Source organism: Copadichromis virginalis, linkage group LG3 (assembly GCF_057382275.1).
Source record: "Copadichromis virginalis isolate Kocher_CV1m ecotype Utaka linkage group LG3, C_Virginalis_male_GT1.1, whole genome shotgun sequence".
In the NCBI taxonomy this organism is placed as follows: Eukaryota; Metazoa; Chordata; class Actinopteri; order Cichliformes; family Cichlidae; genus Copadichromis; species Copadichromis virginalis.
In genome coordinates, this window is record NC_140620.1 from 18,920,171 (window position 1) to 18,943,083 (window position 22,913).

General features: G+C 43.2%; 2 protein-coding genes across 2 annotated transcripts in view; both read right to left on the reverse strand.

Annotated features, from left to right (window-relative positions):
- Positions 1-22,913, reverse strand: part of LOC146713211 (V-set domain-containing T-cell activation inhibitor 1-like) — a 169,935-nt gene that overhangs the window by 46,051 nt on the left and 100,971 nt on the right. The gene's annotated exons all lie outside the window — the stretch shown is intronic.
- LOC146713218 (uncharacterized) lies at positions 5,235-7,049 on the reverse strand. The gene has a single exon (XM_085452305.1). It carries the CDS (start codon positions 7,042-7,044, stop codon positions 5,650-5,652), a length of 1,395 nt encoding a protein of 464 aa, XP_085308431.1. The 5' UTR covers positions 7,045-7,049; the 3' UTR covers positions 5,235-5,649.

The window sequence follows — 22,913 nt, forward strand, 5'->3', positions numbered from 1 at the left end:
GTAAGAGTGATGGACATGTGAGAAAAAAGTATATTCCTTACTGGTGGGGTGAAGGGAGCGCCATGCATCGCAAAGACCAAAGTCGCTCATATACTGTTTGATTATATTTGTGGACTGCCAATTACGCTGAGTTCCCGCTGTATTGAGCCTATCCATGTCTTCATTTAGTCCAAGGTTGAGGTCACCTCCAAGAACAAGTGTGCCATCTAAGTGTTCAGAGAGTGCACTGAAAAAACCGTGAAAGAATGAGGGATCATCAACATTTGGACCATATACACTTGCAATACATAGCTTTTTTATCACGTATAGATAGTTTAATGATTAAGAATCTGCCCTCTGGATCTATAACTGTATCGAGTACTGTGAAATTAATATTTTTATGTATTAAAATTGCTGCTCCCCTTTGTCTAGAATTATAACAAGCTGAGAACACATTAGGAAACTCAGGTGTTTTAAGTTCATTCGAACCTCTAAGAGGTCTGTGGGTCTCTTGTAATAGGACAACATCTGCCTGTAGTTTTTTGAGTTGGTTAAATATTTTTAACCTCTTTTCTCTGGAGCCAGCTCCATTTATATTCCATGTAATGAACCTCAGTGTACCCATAGATGTTTGTGTATAACTAGGGATGTATGCTGTGTGCCTCGCTTAGACAGGTGGAGAGAATACGTCACTTGTTCATAAATAAAGAGAAGGAGAGAGAGAAAAAATGTGTGGCGAGATGCTCCCTGAGTCTGACTTTGTGTATGCATAGTTACTAATATGAGTAGGCTTGGCTTAAGTGTGTGTGTATCTTATATGACTGTGTGCGCTGTCTGACTGATGTAAATGTGCTGCCGTTGAGCGCATGGTGCGTATGTGTCGAAATAAAGGATGTTTGTGGATGAGTGTCGAAGCAGGTGATCGAGGCAGTGAAAGGAATAAAGAAAGAAACCAAGGACAGGGGTGAGCAGCATAAAACCAAGAGGGGGAAAAGAGAGGAGGAAAAAAAAAAAAAAAAAACGAGAAGAAAAAAAAAAACCAGAAACAAAACGTAAACATTCCAATTAAATCACTGACGGAGAGTGACGGTGTTAATTCTGCTATGAAATCACACTTTAAGATGCGATTTGATACTGGTAAGTTAAACAGATGTTAATGCAAGTTAGTGTGAGTGGATAGGGAAATGGTGTAGCTGATTCTTATCTGGTGTGAGGTTAATACAGCCACGGAGTGATGTTGGGGTCACGGTGGAGCTGTCCGTCCACGTACAGCCGGTCCACAGCGATGACAGCGCGGGAACCCTTCTGGATGAAGCCGCGTCGGATTGGGAAGAGGACCCTGCGTCGTTCCAAGATCTCTTTGGGGAACTGGTCGTTCACGCTGAAGTCCGTTCCTTTTAATTCCCTGCCGCGGCTTTTCACATGTTGCTTTTGTTTGAAGTGGCCGAATTTGGCCACGATTGGCCGAATTTGGCCACGACGTGTTACAAATTTTCTAAGTAAATATATTTATAAAAGTTCTTCTGACTTTTCACCAGATGTCCGTAACAACCCATCCAGTCCATACATACATTTTTCTTGGCCCACATTTGGCTGTGATATAGACACAGTGTGGATTGTTCAATGATTTTATGACTGATGGATGAGAAACTTATTTCTATTTAAAGCTGTACTGTACATATTTGTACATGTTTCTGTAATTAATTACTTTTGAAAATCAGTAATCAATAAAGTAACTGGATAATTTTTTGGGAGAAGTAATCAGTAATTAGTCACTGATTACTTCTGTAGTGCTCACACCTGAACATAGTCCTTGCAGGAAGAAGGAGCCTGGTGTTGTTAGACTAAAAACGTTTTTACACCCCTCCAATAGCCAAACCCATCTGTTCTCTGACTGGATTGTTAAATTTGTGATTGACATGACATTGACCAATCAGATGAAAGGAAGAAAAATAGGGTCAAAATTCGTACTTGTACACTACCTGAAACTTGAGTGCAGTTTTACACGAATCTTTTTTTACGCACACACAAATTCTTTTTACACATACAAAACTGATTTACAAGTACAAATTATTTATGACCACAATTTGAGCCCATAATTACTGTCAGATTTTGATGTTTTCATAGATTTTTAGTCACTGTCTGATTACATCTCTGAGGTTGGTGGCACTCATAGCATCATGTTCTGTGGGAGAAGAGTCACATGACCCATGAACTTCATACAAACTAACCTGTGTAGTGTCTTCAGATGTCCACTAGATGGAATCAGTCCTCAGAATACAGAAACAAAACCACTGCACTGCAGCTGCAGCTGCGCAAGGACAATAAAAACTGATCCTGAGATCCAGGATGGAAAACAGAAGCTGCTCTCTCACGCCACCGTTCCTCCACTCGCCCCAGCCGGTCTAGACACTAAACCTCTTTATCTTGGACAACATCCTCCTCTCTGACACCACCTTAAGAGAGTCCATCTCCATCCCCACAACATTACTGTCCTTGCGGATCAGTTTATTGAGTCTTTTGGCATCAGCAACCCTCAATCTGCTCCCCCAGGATGCAACAGCGTAGAGGATTGCACTGGCCACAACAGACTCGTAGAAAAAAATCCTGAGCATTGTCCGGCAGAGTCGCCTCAAAAGATAGAGGCGACTCTGGCCCTTCCTGTAAAGTGCTGTGGTGTTTTTAGCCTAGTCCAGTTTATTGTCAATGTATACTCGAGGTATTTATAGTCCTCCACAATGTCAACATTGAGCACCTGGATTGAAACAGGGGTCAAGTGTTTCTGAATTATATTCAAAGATCAGTAAATCTGATGTAGACATAAAACCAGTTAAACTGTTATTTTAGTTTAATATTTTTGAATTATTTTGTTTAGATTTGACCTTTTACTGTATTTTTCATCACTTTCCAGACTGGATTTTCTTGTTTTAGTTTAGTTTTTAATGGTGTCAGTGTTTTACTCTTTTTAATAGTTAGGATATTAGGATGTTGAAAATCTGTACGTATATTCCAATGAAAAGGGAACTTTTTGAAAGCACTGACTTACAGTGTAGTGGACAGAAAACACGTCCATCTAAAAGTCTGATAGTGTATTGTCACTACCCTCCTGGGCGGTCAGGGCACACGAACACCTAATGTTGTGAATGTGGAGTCACGGAAAGACCCCACCCAGCCTCCGTCAGCGTCTAGCTGGACAGTTAGACCTGCACTGTTGCTGTGTTACTCCGCCTCCATTGTTAAAATGGCCAATCTCGAAGCTTCCATTTTTATCAAAATTTTTTGAGAAAGCCGTCTTTCTCCAAATACAGGCTTGCTTAATTGCAAATAATATCACTGACAAATACCAGTCTGGCTTTAAGCCACACCATAGCACTGAAACGGCCCTGCTAAGAGTCTATAATGATCTTCTTGTATTTGCTGACTCTGGTCGCCCTGCCGTTTTAGTTTTATTAGATCTGTCTTCAGCCTTTGACATGGTTGATCATAATATACTCTTGAGGAGACTAGAGCATGTTGTAGGCATCAAGGGTTCTGCCCTTAACTCTTACCTCACAGATAGATCCTTCTCTGTTGTGATAGGAGGATACTCTTCCTCTGTTGCCCCTCTCTGTTGTGGTGTGCCCCAGGGGTCTGTATTGGGCCCTTTATTATTCTCTTTGTATATGCTACCCTTGGGCTCCATATTTGAAAAATACAATATTTCTTATCACTTTTATGCTGATGACATTCAAATCTATTGTCAACTGACTGATGACTTGGCAGCATCACTGAACTCCCTGTACGATTGTCTGAGAGAGGTTAAAGATTGGCTGTCAGAAAATTTTCTCGTTTTAAATTTAAATGAAACTGAAGTTATGGTGTTCGACAGCCATATTCCTCGAGACCAGCTTGTTGCCCTGCTGGGGCCCCTAGCTAACTCTCTCTCTCTCTCTGATTCTATGCGTAACCTGGGTGTCTATTTGGATAGCTCCTTTAAGCTCGATAAACAAGTATCATCTGTAGTTAAATATAGTTTTTTTCAACTGCGCCAGATTTCTAAAGCTAAGCATTATATACCACACAGGGACCTGGAAAAACGTATCCATGCTTTTGTGACCTCCAGGTTAGATTATTGTAATTCTCTCTACTGTGATCTCCAAGCCTTCTCTCTTCGAAGGCTGCAACTCGTTCAGAATGCTGCGGCTCGCCTTCTTACTGGCACTAGAAAATTTGACCCTATTACTCCGGCTCTTGTTGATCTACACTGGTTACCAATCAAATATCGCATTGAGTTTAAAATCTTGCTACTCACTTTTAAAATCCTGAATAACATTGCGCCCAGCTACCTCACTGACCTCCTCAATTTGTACACTCCTTGTTGTGCATTAAGATCATCAGGTCAGTTACTCCTGGCCCAACCTAAGTTTAGACTGAAGACCAGAGGCGATCGTGCCTTTGCTTCAGCTGCACCCCACCTTTGGAATAGCCTCCCTGCTTCTATTCGAGCCTCGGACTCTATCCAGTCCTTTAAATCAAGATTAAAAGCATATCTATTTGACTTGGCTTTCCCGACCAGTTAATACCCTTTTAAATCTTTTAATTTCTAAACTTTTAAATCTTTTATTAAATGTATTATTTTTATCAATTTTACTGCTGTTTTTTGTCCTCGTAGCATATTTTGTATTTATCTAACTCTCCTGGTCTTTTAGTGCCTCTATCCTGTCTGTGCTTGTGCCCGATTTGTACCCTGTTTTTGACTTATGTTGACTCTCCATATTACTGTGAAGCACTTTGGTGTGCCTTCGGGTTTTTAAATGTGCTATATAAATAAAATTGTATTGTATTGTATTGTATTAAAATGAGTTGGCTGCAACTTTGCTCACAAAGCACTGCGTCAACAGAAGGTTGGTGTTTTTGAAGTGTTTTAAGCTGTAACCTACAGCTGAATTAGGTGAACTGAACTTTTAAGGGTCACTTCACTCAAAATAAAAATCTGGATTTCCTTAGAAATTTCCACTCCCCCAGTCAGGAGGGACTACATTAAAAGTGTGCATTAGAATGAGTGATACGACACACTGACAGGATATAAGGTGAGTATTCAAATCACAGACACAAGTATGACAGTGAAACAGAAGCTTTATTCAGGGCAGACACATTTCATTGGTTCTCAGATTGCTGTATGATGTCTTTCAGTTTGGCAGATAAACACAAACTTTATCTTAATTTCATTCATGTGAGTTTAACACAGTTTAACAGATTTGGACTCTGAGAAATGCTTCACTGTTGTTCAGAGGTTCACACATCATCAGCTGCTGCTCAAAGAAACATGAACAGCAGAAAATCTCATGAAGTGAACGTGAGCTCGGACACTGACTTTGGTTGTTTGAAGGGAACAATGTTCAGAGGAGGTTCAAACCAATCAGAGCCCACTCTGTTGTTTTTCTAACCGCCTGTGTTTACATGAAATCAGCTTTAGTCTTAGTGACGGTGAGCACATCAGCCACAAACATGTGATCCAAACAGATTGAGGCACTGAGAATGGAGCAGTGGATTAAAGTGTTAGTCGCATTCAGAAATGTGGTTTTGGTTTCTTAGATACTTTGAGTCTGAGGAAAAAGATGATTTACCGAATGTTTCAGTGTCATTTTAGAGAAGAAGCTCATGTCACTTCATGAAGTCTGTTCTGCTGTTTCAGTTCTTGTTTCGCCTCCTCTTGCCTGTCACTGTTGATTTATTTTTCTGTGTCCCTGCTTCTTTCTCTAATTCTATGGCATAATCATTTATGTCATTCTCACAGTGAAGCCCATAGTATGGATAATTACACCGGCAAATTCCAAGGAACATGTCTTTCATTTTCACACATTTTCCTCTGCCTTTTCTTTGCCCACAGTCCTGCTTGGCACACGGATCTTTTTCCATCATTTCTTTGTCACTTTTGATCAGAACAACAAACTTTCCATGCTTGACACCTGGAGATTTCTCACACTCCCCTGTGTAAATGTAAGGAGTCTGATCTGAAGGGTTTTCAGGAGCAGCACTGACTTCATCTTCATCATCAGCTTGGTCTTTAACGTTAGCTTTACGGTTACCTTCCTTTTTCTTGATGCTTTGGTGAGCTTTTTTAATATAGGCGTGGACTGCTGTGTAAGTCTGAGACATTGGAATTCCAGCCACCTTTTCCTCACATGTGCGGAGTGTCTCTTCCACCTTGTAACACAAAACTTTCTTTTTAATACACTTCTCAATGGCTGTGCTGACCTCCTGTACTTTGCTTTGAGTCCCTTTCACCTGTCTGGATACGGCCACAGTAATGCGCTCTGTTGACACATCCTGGAATCCTGTCAGCACGTGTTTGTTCAGGGTTTTAATTGTTTTATGTCTGGATTTTTTGGTTATAAATCCAACAACCATCCAATCATACCTGTCATATGTCTTCTGCAGAAAATCCCAGACTTCCTGTGCCAAATCATCACGCTTTTTAGATTTATCAATAAGTGGTTTCACGTCCTGTTTAACATAAGTCATACTGCTATCAATGCATTGTTTTTGGATTTCAAACATTGCTGTCATTGCTTCATATACATTCTTCTTCATCTCATCATTTCTCGCTTCAGACTGTATGTTCTTCAGTCTGTAGTAGAATTGATTCATCATGTTGCCCTTGAAGATAAGTGTAAGAATGAGATAAGTATATTCTATGATTTCCTTCTCGTGACATTTAACATATTCAGCCAGTTCATCCCCGAGGTTATTAACGAAGCTCTTTTCTGTTTTTTTCAGCAACTCTCCCATTTCCCGAGGAGCTTTCTCATATTTTGAGTAGGCTTCTATAAAGCTTTTTTCATGTCTTTTCCTTTCATCCTGATCTTTAGCCCCAGCGAGACTGCCCAGCAGTGTTTTGTATTCAGTCCAGGCAGTCCTAATTTTCATCTCTGGCTTAGAATAAGTTGCAGCTGCCCAGATGTTCCACTTTAGTTCCCGATGATGCTTCTCAAGCTTAAGATCGATTTTTTCAAATTCTTCCTTGATATCTTTCAGTAATGATTTGTCATTAACATGTTCATCTATCAGTATCGCTATTGTCATTAGTAAGGAAAATACAGCACCTACCACTGGCACAACACTAGCCACAGACGCAGCAGATTTAAGAATATCATGACTAGTGTTTTTTAACGCATTCCCAATGCCTGTGATTAATGTTAGACAAAGTACACCAATATTTTTGAGGTTCTCCTTATTTTTTAGTGCACTTTTAAGTTTTTCTTTGCCTTGTTTTAGTTTCTCCAGAAGGGGTTTCTTGTGTTTGCTTTGGTCAGCAGACGGAGACGTGGTCACACTGGAGATGATGAAAAAGGCTGACATCATCAGCAGGAGCAGGGGACCAACAGATGCCATGTCTGAAAATACACAAGACCAAAACATCATACTTTTTAAATGTAGTCTTTTTTTTTTTTAAACTCAATTTTTATTATAATTTACAACATTGCAACTTGTACTTGTCAATGTTCACAAGTAGGACAGTTACAGGAACCGCAATGCAGAAATGTAAAATAAGAACTGCAATTAAGAAGCACAAAACAAAACTGGAAAGCAAAACAAAACCCAAGCAAACAAACAGACAGACAACAGCAAAAAGAAAAAGAAAAGAAAAACAAAAACTTTATGTAATATTAAATAACATGTGACAAATCTAGCCATAAATGAACAAAACGAAACAGACCTATGCTAAATTATTGAAACAGTAAAGCATGTACGGGTCGCCAACGCTCAGTAAACAACTCTCTTTGAATCCGCAGAGCGTATGTTATTTCCTCCATCTGGTAAATTTCTCTTACTTTATCAAGCCACATATTATATGAAGGTGGGTCAAGATTCAGCCATTTAATAGTAATACACTTTAGTGCTGCTGTAAGCAAGATTCTTAAGAGATACATTTTATCATTTCCCGCAAAACCATTAGGTAATACTCCTAAAATGGCTAGCTGTTGGTCTTTTGTTAATGGTTGTTGGAAAACTGTACTGAGAACTTTAAATATGTCATTCCAGAATGAGCAGAGTTTTGGGCATGACCAGAATATATGTGAATGGGTTCCTAAATAAGTACCACAATTTCGCCAGCAGGTGTCAGGATTTGTAGGCTTCATTTTGGCCATTATCTCTGGGGTTCTAAAATATCGCATGACCACCTTCCATTTAAATTCTCTCCACAGCCCAGAATTAGTCACAAGATGGGCTTCGCCGAACACCTCTTCCCAGGTGTCGTCTGAGATTTGAGTGCCAGTCTCAGCTTCCCGCCTTGCCTTAATATCCAAAGTTGCATTTGTATTGAAACTCATAAATGCGTTATAAAAATTACTGATTAATTTTGGGGAGGAATTACTTTGAAATATTTTTAGAAATATTCCCTCAATGGGTGAGGGCTCCAAAACTTGCCTCCATTCTTTATGTTTTGTCAAAAAGCTTCTTAGCTGCAGAAATCTAAAAAAGTCAGAAGAAGGAAGCCAAAACTGGCCTCTCAACTGTTCAAATGAGCTCAGGTGCCCATTCCTCACAACATGACACAGTTTCTAAAGCCCGCTATTTGACCATGCTCTGAAGCCAGGGTCTTCCACAATAGGAGAAAAACCCTGCAAGGAGGAGAAGCTTGAAGAGAAAGGCGTTCGGAAGCGGAGACGGACTGCTACAGAGAGGCCAAGTACAGGTTCACTAAAGAAGTGGACGTTGCTAAACATCAGCACTCTGAGAAGATGCAGCAGCAGATCTCAGAGAATGACTCGGCCTCTGTGTGGAAAGGTTTTAGGAATATCACCAACTACAAGCCTAAAACCCCCCACTCCACTGATGACCTGCTCTTGGCCAACACCCTTAACGACTTTTACTGCCGTTTTGACGAGCCATCAGGCAGCCTTCACACCTCCAACGGCCCCAACAATAGAGACACTCTGGACACTCATTCCCCCACCTCTCCCCCCTCCACAGAGCCATCACCACCTTCAAACACTTCACCTACAACACCCCCCTCCTCACCCCACACAAAAGAGGATTTCACACCACCTCCTCCCACCACAACTCTTCATATTCATGAAGCAGGTGTGAGGAAGCAGTTTAAGAGTCTGAATGCTCAAAAAGCTCCCGGCCCAGACGATGTGTCTCCTGCCACCCTCAGACACTGTGCAAACGAGCTGGCCCCAGTGTTTTCTGGCATTTTCAACTCCTCACTGCAGGCATGTCATGTGCCTGCCTGCTTCAAGTGCTCCACCATAATCCCTGTCCCCAAGAAACCTAGGATCACTGGACTAAATGACTACAGACCCGTGGCTCTGACATCTGTGGTCATGAAGTCATTTGAGCGGCTAGTTCTCTCCCATCTCAAGACCCTCACGGCCCCCCTCCTGGACCCCCTGCAGTTTGCATACAGAGCCAACAGGTCTGTAGATGACGGCATCAACATGGCCCTACACTTCATCCTGCAGCATCTGGACTCCCCAGGAACCTACGCCAGGATCCTGTTTGTGGACTTCAGCTCTGCCTTCAACACCATCCTTCCAGACCATCTCCAAGGCAAGCTTTCCCAGATGAATGTGCCTGATCCCATCTGCCGGTGGATCACTGACTTCCTGACGGACAGGAAGCAGCATGTGAGGCTGGGAAAGAATGTCTCGGACTCCCGGACCATCAGCACCGGCTCCCCTCAGGGCTGTGTTCTTTCTCCTCTGCTCTTCTCCCTGTATACTAACTGCTGCACCTCCACCCACCAGTCTGTCAAGCTAATCAAGTTTGCAGATGACACCACCGTTATTGGACTCATCTCGGACGGGGATGAGTCTGCCTACAGGAGGGAGGTTGAACGTCTGGTGTCTTGGTGCAGCCACAACAACCTGGTGCTGAATGCCCAGAAGACAGTGGAGATTATTGTGGACTTCAGGAAGCACACAGCTCCACTCCCCCCCATCACCTCTGTGGACTCATTCCGCTTCCTGGGTACCACCATCACCCAGGACCTGAAGTGGGAGCCCACCATCACCTCCGTCATTAAGAAAGCCCAGCAGAGGATGTACTTCCTGAGGCAGCTGAAGAAATTCAACCTGCCAACACGGACGATGATGCAGTTCTACACTGCAATCATCGAGTCCATCCTCACCTCCTCCATCACCGTGTGGTACGCTGGAGCCACTATCAGGGACAAACAGAGACTGCAGCGTGTTGTGCGCTCTGCTGAGAAGGTGATTGGCTGCAGACTCCCACCTCTGCAGGACCTGTACACCTCCAGGACACTGGGGCGTGCAGCTCGGATCTCAGCTGACCCTTTTCACCCTGGACACAGTCTGTTTGACCTGCTCCCCTCAGGCAGGAGGCTCCGGTCCATTCGCACCAGAACCTCTCGCCATAAGAACATTTTCTTCCCCTCTGCTGTTGGACTCATGAACAATAACCGTATGACTGTTCCCACCACTAACACATGACCCTACGCTGTGTTCACTGCATCATTCCATGTTTGGCACTGATCACCACCTGCACTCATGTATATATCTTTCTACTTAGCACTTTTAACTCTTATTTTTATTTTTATTTTCATGTCCATTTAAGCTTAATTTATAACAGTATTTATAACAGTATGTTTGCACTGAAGCACCGCAGCAATTTCCTAATGTTGTAAACCCGCTCAACATTTGGCAATAAAACCCTTTCTGATTCTGATTCTGATTGATAAAATTGAAATTTCTTTTGGAAGACCAAATGATTGCTTGATTCTACGCCAAATCTTCAGTGTGACCCTTGTCCATCCCCCCATACGCAAATTTTTAATTGAAATGTTAGAAAAAAGCAGGGATTCCAATGATCTTTCGCACATTGTCTTCTCAATGTTTAGCCACTGAGTTTCAGATAAATCCCGCACCCATACAGTCAGGGGTCTCATCTGAGCTGCCCAGAAATAATATTTCAGATTTGGAACAGCCAATCCCCCCTGCAATTTTGACAGTTTTAATGTTTGGAACTTGATCCTGGGGCGTTTACCTTGCCATATAAATTTGGAAAAAAGTTTATCTAAATGATCAAATGTAGAGTTGGGAATGTCAATAGGCAGCATTTGGAAAAGGTATAGAAGTCTTGGCAATACATTCATACGTATACTCTCGATCCGACCTAAGAAAGACAGAGGCAGGACTGTCCATCTCTCTAAATCTTTTTTTATTTTTGCAACTATAACTTCATAATTTACTTTAAACAAGTCTGATAATGAGTGAGGAATCTGAATTCTTAAATACTTGATCCCTTCGTTTGGCCATTTAAAGCCACATCGCTCCTTGAATGTTTGTGAAATGTTTCCTCCCATATCCATTGCCAATGTTTTGTCAATATTAACTTTGTAACCAGAGAGGTGACCGTATGTACTAATAATTTCTTTTAAATGAGGTACACTGACTGCAGGATTTGAAATGTATAAAAGTACATCGTCTGCATAGATGGACAATTTATGCTGTTCTCCATTAATTGAAAGGCCCTGAATTTCATGTTCATCTCTAATCAACTGTGCCAGAGGCTCAATACTTATATCGAACAGCAGGGGCGACAGTGGGCATCCTTGTCTACACCCACGTTCCAGTGGAAATCTGGCTGATATAGATCCATTTACCTGTACAGCCGCCATTGGGTTGGAATAAAGAATCTGTATCCACTTAATTAAGTTTGGCCCAAATTTGAATCTTTCAAGTGTATGGCCCAAGTACTGCCAGGAAACCCTGTCGAATGCTTTTTGAGCATCAAGCGACAGAATCATTGTTTCTTCTTGTTTGGTCTTGTACAAGGACATTAAGTTCAACAATCCCATAGTGCCTTCCTGCAATGAACCCCGTTTGATCTGGATTTATAACCTGTGTAATAATTTTACTAACTCTTTTGGCTAAAATTGTGGTGAGAATGCGCAAATCAGTATTAAGTAATGAGATTGGCCTGTATGATTGACAATTTGTGGGGTCCTTGCCCTCTTTATGGATTACGACAATTGTAGCATCATTCCAGGATGGCGCCATAGTCCCAGACTCCAGAGCGCGGTGGTAAGCCTTCAGTAATAAGGGTGCGACTTTGTCCTTAAGTTTTTTATAGAATTCGTTAATAAAACCATCACGGCCAGGACCTTTTTTAGTTTTAAGGTTTGAAATCACCTGTAAAATTTCTTGTTCCTGAATTGGTTCGTCTAACTCCTTTGCTACAGATTCTGGCAGTGTTTTTAAATTGATCTTTTCTAAGAAATCAGATAGTGTATTGTCAGCTTTACATGTATCTGAATTTTTATATAATGACTCGAAAAAATTGGCAAAGCAACTTGCAATTTGATTTGGTTTGGTAATTAGGGTTTGATCTGACTTCAACTTTTGGACCATGTTACAAGTTTGCTGTTTCCTGAGTCTTATTGCCAGCAATCTACTAGCCCTGCTACCCTGTTCATAGTACTTTTGTTTAATGAATCTTAAATTGCCCTCAATTTTCTCGTTTAATAAACTATCAAGCTCACTACGTAACATTTTAAGATTGGAAAGCAAATTGGCTGTCTGTGCTTTTTTGTGTTGTTGCTCTAGGTATTTTATTTTGGCCTCCAATTCACGCCGCCTAGCCTCTTTTCTTTTTTTCCTGGCACTTGCAAATGATATTATGCGACCTCTAATGTATGCCTTGGCGCAATCCCAGAGAGTTAAAGGCGATATCTCCGGAGTTGTGTTCAACTCCAAGTAAGTATTTAGTTCAGTATGTATGAACTCACAAAACTGGCTATCATTTAGGAGTGAGGCATTTAATCGCCAAAGTTTTAGTCTTGGTGTCAATCCTAGGTCCCATGAAAGTGATAACGGTGCATGGTCAGATAGTGTAATTGGTAAGATTTCAATATTGTCAATTCTATGCTCTTCTGTTTTAGAAGTAAAAAAGAAATCTATCCTGGAGTAGGATGCATGTCTATGCGAGTAAAAAGTATAATCTCTGACTCTAGGAAACCTATTTCTCCAGACATCAATTAGTCCCAGTTCAGTTGTTACATGTTTTAGAGCTTTGCTCATTTGCGATGCATGGCTTTTAGAACTTGGTTGTTTATCCAAATAAGGTGACAAGACACAATTAAAATCCCCTCCTAGCAATAACACACCAGAACACTTTTGAAGTACTAGATTAGAAATTGTATGTATGAAATTTGGCTCATCCTCATTAGGGGCATAGATATTGATGAGGGAAACCAGTACTCCATCAATAGAGCCGTTGACCACAATGTACCTTCCATGTGGGTCTCTATATGTAGTGAGTGGGGTGAAGTTTATCTGTCTATGTACTAGGATAGCCACACCTCTTTTCCTGCCAGACTTGTGAGATGAATAAAACACTTGTTGTGCCCACGACCTTTTTAGCTTGTCATGCTCAATGTCAGATAAATGCGTCTCCTGCAAAAAAGCTATATGACAATTGAAACTTTTTAACTGGCCTAGAATTTTTTTCCTTTTGATAGGGCTGTGGAGGCCATTGACATTATAGCTTATGACTTTAAGTAAATCTATCTTGACTGTTTAGGGTTACGTTTGAAAGATATCTGAGAGGCACAAATAATTTTGCACTCCATGATGACCCAAAGTTTTGCTTAGCATAGGACAATACAGAAAGAACCATCAAACCAACAAACCAGAAACTAATATATAAACTACATTGTACAAGTTTTTTACCCACAAAAGATCCCCGGGAGAACAAGGGACCTGAACAGGGGTAACAACAGCAGGACAGAAAGTCAAAGGGACCCCGAGTGCAGCTAACTCAAGTTTAGATGTCTTCATATGGAATAATGAACTGAAGTTCGGGGAAAATTGCTGGGCGAGCAGTCTCAGAACCACTAATAAATCTCAGTGCTGTCTGCTAAAACACTATTGGAACTCAGGCCCTGCACAACGTAGTTACGACCAGGCACAGTGATGTAGCTTACTGACATAGAGAACTCTGAGTTACCTTCCACCTTGGGACAGAAGATAAGACAGTTATAGATCACCATCTGCTGGAGAGAGTATATTTTCCTTGACATAATCCATGGCTTTGGCAGCATCCACAAACTCCTTTTCAACGTTGTTGTAAGAGACACGGAATCTGGCAGGGTAGAGGATGCCAAAGCGGACTCCCGGTCTATCGTGGAGTATCTTCCTCATGTCAGTGAAAGCCGCCCTGGCTTTCGCCACGCTGGCCGTGTAGTCGGGGAATATGGCAATTGGGTTTCCTTTGAAGTGTAGTTTTCCTCTGCGCGCTCTCCTGAGGATGTCCGCCGCATCTCCTTCGCTGTTTAATTTAGCAATGATAGGGCGTGGAATGTCCCTGGGTCTCCGTTGAGTCAGGCTACGATGAGATCTTTCCACGCGGACTTCTCTGTCAAGCTGAAACACCTCTTTGAGGAGCGCAGAGACCGCCGCCGGTGAGCTGGAGCCCTGAGTTTCAGTCACACCGATAATCCGGATGTTTCCCCTTCTCATACGTCCCTCGAGGTCTTCACTAGGGATGGGTATCGTTTAGGTTTTATCCGATACCGGTGCCAAATTGGTACTTTTGAAACGGTGCCGGTGCTCAAACGGTGCTCAAACCGGTGCTTAAAGAATGGAGAACACAAAATTGGTCCAAAAACCTCTCATGTTCAGCTGTTTTTTGTAAAAGGATAACAATGTTAGCCTTTTCTGCAGCTATGGGGCATATATGGTATCACTCTTGGCTGGAAGCAGTGCTTAAACAATGGAAAAAACACAAACTTTGTCCAAAAACCTCTCATGTTTAACTGTTTTCCACTTTTTCTTTGGTCATTTTAGCCTTTTTAGCCAGGGTGAAGGGAGTATATGCCATCAAACAAGAAGACAGCCGCATGTAGCTATGATGATGTTTGCTAGCTCACCTTACATGCATTAATGTAATAACGTGGTTAGCCTACTCAACGTAAATTAGCTACTCACGCAGAGAAGAACGGCTGCTGCCACCATCATCCGTCATCATTTCTGCTACACTGGCAGGGCTAGGGGCCAGGACTCTCCTCTTCGTGTTTTTGGGGGATGTTGCATAACAGGCAACCCACCGGCAGTAGATGTGCTCGGTGTGAGGTCTCGCAGCAAGCTATCAAATACGGCGCATTTCTGGGCTTTTAAAAAAAACGCTATGCGTCGCCAGGTGTTTCATCGGATTTGAGGTGTTACCTCCTTTGACAGTATCACAGTATCAGCTTAAAGCACTTGTTGCAGGCTGCTGAGTTTGCATCTTTTGCTATGAAGTACAGCCAGACTTTTGACCGCTTCGCCTTGGACATTTTTAATCTGTAGCTCTGCTCTAACAGAACGTACGTACCTGGCCCCGCCTACTATCCTCGGAAACGTAAAATGATTGGCTAGAATCTAAAGTGTATCACAGCTCAGGAAAAAAAAGAACCGAAATAAAGCACCCAAATGTGCGCTGCTTTTCGGTCTGGTTACTACCGTTTATGTCAGAACCGGTGCCATGACCGGTACCCATCCCTAGTCTTCACATTTGTGTTTAAGGGCTTCCACTTCTTTTGTGAGGGAATCCATCGTGTCTTGTACGGCCACCATTTCGTCAGACCAATTCGACAGACCCGCTTCTACAGATTTTACGTTAGCTCTCACCTGGTCCAGCTCGGCTCGAATAGCGGTAGTGTTGCTATTGATTTCTGCCTTCACGTCTTGGATATCCCTTTTCAACGAATCAAAGCTGACAGCCAGAGCAGACCTGACTTCCTGCTGGATGACGGCGGCGATATCTTGTCGCAAGGAGGTAAGAATATCCGTCTTGAGGTCTGCCACATCCATTTTAGCTATGGGTGCCGAATTCGGTGTTTGGCTAGCGGTGTTGTCACAACTTTTGCCCACGGCTGCACTGGTCTTAGCTGTCGACGAAGCCTCGTATTTGTATTTTCGCAGATTTGCCGCCATAAAAGCGACTTTCTTGGATTTAAATCCGTAGGAACTTTGTTTAAAAATTTAAGATTGTCTTTGAAAGCAGATTGGTAACTTAAGTGCCTATTTTTGATGCAAATTAAGCTGAAATGTGCAGAGGCTCTGAAGTAAGCGTATTCACTCCATCGCGCTCTCTAGCGCCCCCAATGTAGTCATTTATTAGAGCTTTTGTTATCTTAACATAAAACAGTCATGCTCTTAATTGAAATGACCCTCCATGCACTCAAGATTAAAGTACTAACATTAAAGTCTGATCAAAGTCTGCTATAGTCTGGAATCTACTTTGTCTACATTGCTGTTAAACTTGTTATGTACTGCTTTTTAAGGGAGCTTTCTATATTCAGAATTAGCTAAATTTGTATTTAAATTTTCACCATTAGGTGGCAGTGTTTGACAGGAATGTGTTACTGTAGAAAGAAACAAGAAAAGCAGTATTTGGGCTGAGATCAGACGTCTTTGTCAGCTGGAGCCTTTCTGAGTTTGTGTTCTACGGTTGTAAAAGACAAGCTTGTTATGCTAACTGGTGCCTTCAAATCGGCTGTAGCCATGAACATGAGAGCAAAAAAAATAGTTTATAGATTTTCAGAGCCTCCAGACAACAGTTCAATAGGTTTAAAGTGCTGACCACAGACAACTGTTTGTATTGTGAGGTGCTGCAGTAACAGGTAACCTTTAATAAAAAGCAAACGGGTCTGGAGTCGAGTGACTTGGTGTTTAAGTTTTGTTTATTCAGTGTTCTGGGATTTTCTGGGCTTTTCATGGTTTTGTCTTTTGTATTTCATAATCATTATTTATTCTTTAGCACCTCTGTGATTTTTCAGCATTTAGGTTTTGTGCCTCCCTTGTGTTCCTCGTGTTGTGTCTTGTGTCCCTGGTTCGATGTTCATGTTATTTCCTGTTTTACTTTGACAGTCCTGTGTCCTCTGTCAGTGTGTCTAGTTTTGCGTCCCCCTTGTCTCGTTATGTCTAATTCAGTGGTTCCCAAACTTTTGCTGGGTGTCAGGTTTTAGTTAACGGACTCAGGCACAGACCGGGACTCTTTGCAGGGTTTACAATTTATTTACACAACGACACCAGGTGATGCTATTTACAATGTGCTGGAGGGAGGGGAGGGGGGTCCAGGGCTCCGGGGTATGTGAGGGGAAAGACGGGAATCAGACGCCCTCCAAAGGCTCTCTCTCTTCACTCCCCACACTGGGGGAACACAAAGCCACTCACTCGCCCACGGGATGATGGGCAGGCAGGGAAAGGTCCGGGACAGATCTGTACACAGAAACTTTAGTTAGAGGCAAACAGACGGAAAGAACTCACGGATTCTGATTCAGAAACTACTGAGCGACTGACGCTGATAGCTCAACGATCCAGCGACGAGTGACACAGTGCTGCTGTCTTAAATCGGCCTTGTGATCATCCCGATAGGCAGCAGGTGCGTGGGCCAGGGGCGGAACCCCATAATGAGCACCGCCCCGGCAGGTGAGAGAGAGAGAGAGAAAGAGAAAAAATATGTAGCCTAATACAGGGTCAGCAGGTGAGGCACAGGGACCATGACACTGGGCCCCCTTTTGTTTTACATGAAAAATGTTCGCGCCCCCCACCCCCGCGCGTGCACGCACTAACACATCCTCCAACCACACAAACCCATATTTTGCTCCATTGCGGTTATTTCACACCTCAAACATTTAGTAAATAATTAAGCAATTACAAGGGCAGCACGGTGGCACGGTGGTTAGCACTGCTGCCGCACAGCAAGAAGGTCCTGAGTTCAATTCCACCATCAGGCCGGGGTCTTTCTGTGTGGAGTTTGCATGTCCTCCCCGTGTTTGCGTGGGTTCTCTCCGGGTACTCTGGCTTCCTCCCACCGTCCAAAGACATGCAACTTGTGGGGATAGGTTAATTGGATAATCCAAATTGCCACTAGGTGTGAATGTGTGAATGGTTGTCTGTCCCTGTGTGTTAGCCCTGCGACAGACTGGCGACCTGTCCAGGGTGTACCCTGCCTCTCGCCCTATGACAGCTGGGATAGGCTCCAGCACCCCCTGCGACCCTGAAAAGGAGAAGCGGAAGCGAATGGATGGATGGATTAAGCAAATACAAGTAATCTGCAATAAATGACAGGTAGTAATAAAATAAACTACTAACTCTACGCTACGTCCACACCTATACGGGTATTTTTGAAAACGCAGCTGTTTCGTCCACACGATTTTTTAAAACCCTTTTTTTGCGTTTACGTGTGAACGAGGAATACAGAGTTTGTCACGCAACGTCAATGGTGTGTGTGTAACAGGGTCATAAATCTCATTGTTATAATTACACAAAATATGTTCTAAATCCCCAAACTGCTCCTTTTATACCTGACTTTTAGGACCTCCAAGCCTGTAGTTATGTTCATTATCAGTTAGAGCCCCTCCTCATTCTTTTCTTCTTCTTCTTCTTTGGTGCAATCCTATAAATACAGTGTACCCCTTTTGTCTCTTCCCTTTTCTACAATTCCCCTGTGGAAGAGGTGGGTGTCATTTCTTTCCAACACCTTAAAACAGGGGGGAGGAGCTGGAGTGGGCAAATTATTTACTTGGAGGTCTTTCTTTCTTTTACTTTTTTTTATCAGACACAACGCAGAATCACACCGGTCACACTTGGTGCCGTGACCCGTCACATCGCCAATCCGCGATCTACTCCTCCTTCTGCTACCGCTGTTTTCCCGCCTCCTCTCTGCAGCTGTGTGCCAGGGTCCTGTGCCCTGCGCTTTGACTCACAGGTTTTTATATCGCTTTTGTGGTCGATGCCCCGCAATTTGGCTTGCAGGCATCTCTGTCACGTGTGAACTTAAAGGGCAAATACGTAGGTGATCATTTCTGTCACTGTTTCATATTGTTGCCTCAAATTATACAGGCACGGATTGTAATTTATTTTTTTTCTATTGATATTGGCTTTTACAGCCTGTTTTAATTGAGAGGAGAAAACAAACTTTTTGTTTTATTTTCTATGGTTTTTTGATTCTTTGATGTTTTTCCCCCCCACATTTCATTGTTTTGTGAAGTTTTGCATAATTGTGTGTGGGGGTTAGGCTCGTTTTTTTGCTGTTAACCCTTTAGAGCCGGTCGGAGCGGGCACGCTCTGTTTTACGTAACTATTTTTAAATCCCGGTAGCTCTGCAACCACATAAGCTAGCGCAATAATTTTTTTATGCATATGAAACCGGAGGAGTTGTACTTACATCTTATGCCATCAGCTTGTCCTAGGTCATGGTTTCCTTCCACATAAAGCTTTGCAAAAACTGCATAAAAAGCACTTGCAGGAACAAAAACAATATTCCAGAAACACGTTTTGCCGATCCGATCAGCTGTTCATAACACTTCCTACTTTGGAATAGACATCAGCGCGAACTTTTGCATGTCCGCCATTACCTGACGGAAACCGGAAGTGACGTCATTTTCGCGGAAATGTAGTCTTTTTTACCATCAGGGCCTCAGGGCTTATACTGGTGTTTTTAAGAGTTATGTTTGACTTTATGACTTTCTGTGTTGTTTCTGGGATGCTTAGGACTCATATTGCACTGCTGGAAATAGTTTATTTTGATGCAGATGCTGCTTTTTTGCAAATTTGCAGTATAATATTTATTTTCGTTTTTCCTGCATTGTATAAAAATTGGTGTATTTCAAAAATAAAACCATGAAGACACTCAAAATAAATTTCCTGTGGTAGGAAACTATTTTGTGCAACTTTTTTGTATTTACAGTTTTGAGGGATAAGCCTCTTAAATTAAATCTTAAAGTTTTTTGCAGTTTATTGCACTTTTTTGCAATTTATGTAATTACTATGCACTTAATGCAGACATATTATTAAAATCTGGGCTATAATTGTTGCATTGATGTATAGCAACTTGAAATGCTCCCAAAAATGGCACCACACCATGTAAAAATATAATATAAGCTCTGGCGGACTTGGTTCTATGGTTGGTCTTAAAGGGTTAAACAGTGATATCTCACTTGGGCCAACATGTTAGGTGAGAAAACTGCAGAAAGCGCTATGCCTGATCTGTTCTCTGCGGGGAATAATATGACCTTTGGTTTGGGGAGGAGGTCATCAGATTGCTCCAAAGTGTTTTGGGAGGGGTAGGCCAGTAGTCCCTGGTATTGGTGCCCACACTGGAGACCAGTCAGTGATGCACTCACCATAAATGCCAGCAGCTAACTCCACACCAGCTGCTTGCGAACGCCAAACACACACCCAGGCTGTCACTAGTGACATCTTGAGCAGCTTGATTACTGACTTAGCAAAGCAAATTGGGGAAAATATCACGTCCTCTCTTAACTCTATGCACCAGCCAGCCCCCACCCAGCCACAGGCACCCCAGAATGTGCCCTCGAGCTGCAATGACCAGTCCCAGCTGAAGGTTGTTGTTCAGTCAGACACCAAAGCTCCACCATACTTCAAGGGTGACAACACAGATCTATTTCCCATCGGTGAATGGGAGGACATGATGAGATGTTATCTGCACAGAATCAGCTGTGACACAGATGAAGAAATGCTTGCCATATTAATGTCTAGACTGACTGGCAAAGCCAGAGATGTGGTCAAGGTGTCACTTCGTTGCCGCCCTGAGTTGAATCGGAATGATCTTATTACTGCTGTGTTTGACATACTGAGGTGTAACTTCAGCGACTTGACATATTCCAGCCTGCCCATGAAAGACTTCTACAGTACTGTGCCACGTCCAGGTGAGAACGCCATGGATTACTGGATCCGGTTGAACAAGTCTATTGATGCTGCTGATGAGTGTCTCTGCAGGCGCGGCAAGCTGGTAGAGGACCTCAGTAGTGAGGTTGTTTCGATGTTCATTAATCACTGTCCTGACCACAGTCTTGCGTTGTCTTTTCAACTGAAGGCTCCTGAGGAGTGGACTGCAGCTGAGGTTCAGAGCCGTCTGGACAACTGTGTGAGGAAAATGAGACAGTCTAGTGTTTTGTCTCATAATACAGCAAGTCTGTCCATCCCACATCAGAGCCCTGTTGCTGTTAACAGCCAGCCCCACTCCAGCGGTGATCAAGCAGTCCCAGTAACAGATGAGCCAGCCTCGTACCCTATGCCCTCTGTTCCCTCTGCAGCCACATGTCAGCCTCTCTCTTCTGATGGCATGGTAAGTGTGCAGCAGCCCTCTGCTTGTCCTCCTTTGACTCTACATGTCATGCCCCCATCTTTGCCAGTTTCCGGCCCTCCTCCAGCTGAGCCAGGTGTTCAACAGATGGTAGCACTGTTTGACAAGGTTCTGTCCATGTGTACTGCATCACTAGACACTGGTCCTAGGTGCCCACAACCCACAGGTCATTCCCATGGGCACCGCAGTGCTCATCGTGTTTCGTGCAGAGTGTGTGGCTCACATGAACACACAACCCATGTGCATTGTAGGCTGTTCAAGCTATGCCACAGCTGCTTTGACCCTGGACACATGAGGCGTGAAAACCATGGTGGTTTTCTATTGATACAGTCTTAGTTCAAGCAGTAGGATCAAAGCCATTCCTTTGATCCTGACCACCTCTCCAACCACTTCTATTTGCCCAGGGAGGTAAGTTCGATCTTGTTGGTCGCTACTTATATACCTCCATCTAGCAACAACAGCGATAGAAATGCGGCGCTGAACGAACTGTATCAGGCCATCAGTGAGCAACAAACAGCACACCCAGACGGTTTCATCATCCTCGCAGGGGACTTTAATCATGCTGATCTTAAAACTGTTCTCCCAAAGTTTCATCAGCATGTACATTTTCCAACAAGGGGAGACAACATATTGGACTTGGTCTACACACAGGAAAATGGAGCATACAAAGCCATCCCCCTCCCCCATATCGGCACCTCTGATCACCTCACTGTTATGCTAATGCCAGCATACAGACAGAGAGTGAAGGTCATCAAACCTGTTATGAAAGAGGTAAGAGTGTGGCCACAGGAGGCCACCTCTGCTCTTCAAGACTGCTTTGGGTCAACTGATTGGGAGATATTCAAGGAAGCAGCCACCTACAATAACATCATAGACATCGAGGAGTACACAGACACAGTGAGCTCATACATCACCAAATGCATTGATGATGTAACACAAGTGAAAAGTATCACAACTCGAGCCAACCGGAAGCCATGGCTAACAGGAGATGTCCACCTGCTGCTGAAGGCCAGAGACAAGGCCTTCAGAGCTGGGGATGAAATAGGCCTGAGAACAGCGAGAGCCAACCTGTCCCGTGGCATCAGGAAAGCGAAACAGGACTACACACACAAGATAATCTCCCACTTCAATGACAGCAAGGACGCACAGAGCCTATGGCAAGGCATCATGGCTATTACAGACTACAAGCCTGCAGCGCGTAGCTGTGAGAGCGACACCACTCTGCTCAACAACCTGAACAGCTTCTTTGCACGATTTGAAGCACAGAACAACACACGCCCACAGAAAACACCACCACCTCCACACGACCAGCCTCTGTGCCTGTCTGCTGCCAGCATGAAGAGGACACTCATCACCATCAACGCCCGGAAAGCAGCGGGTCCAGATAACATCCCTGGTAGAGTGCTGAAAGACTGCGCAGAGGAGCTGAAGAATGTCTTCACAGACATCTCTAACACTTCCCTGAGGCAAGCCACTGTCCCATCATGCTTCAAGACTGCCACCATCATACCTGTGCCAAAGAAACCATCCCCAGCCTGTTTCAATGACTACCGCCCCGTGGCACTGACACCCATTATAATGAAGTGCTTTGAACGACTAGTCATGTCACACATCAAATCCACCTTACCTCCCACCCTGGACCCATACCAGTTCGCATACAGAGCGAAACGATCCACAGAGGATGCAATCTGCTCTGCCCTCCACCCAGCCCTAACTCATCTGGACAAGAAAGACTCATATGTGAGAATGCTGTTCATAGACTTTAGCTCAGCATTCAACACCATAATACCACAACAACTCATCTGTAAACTGGACAGACTGGGCCTCAG

Excerpts from the sequence above, each read along its gene's own strand:
- LOC146713218 (XM_085452305.1), bottom strand. The coding sequence starts at position 7,044 with ATGACAATAGCGATACTGATAGATGAACATGTTAATGACAAATCATTA.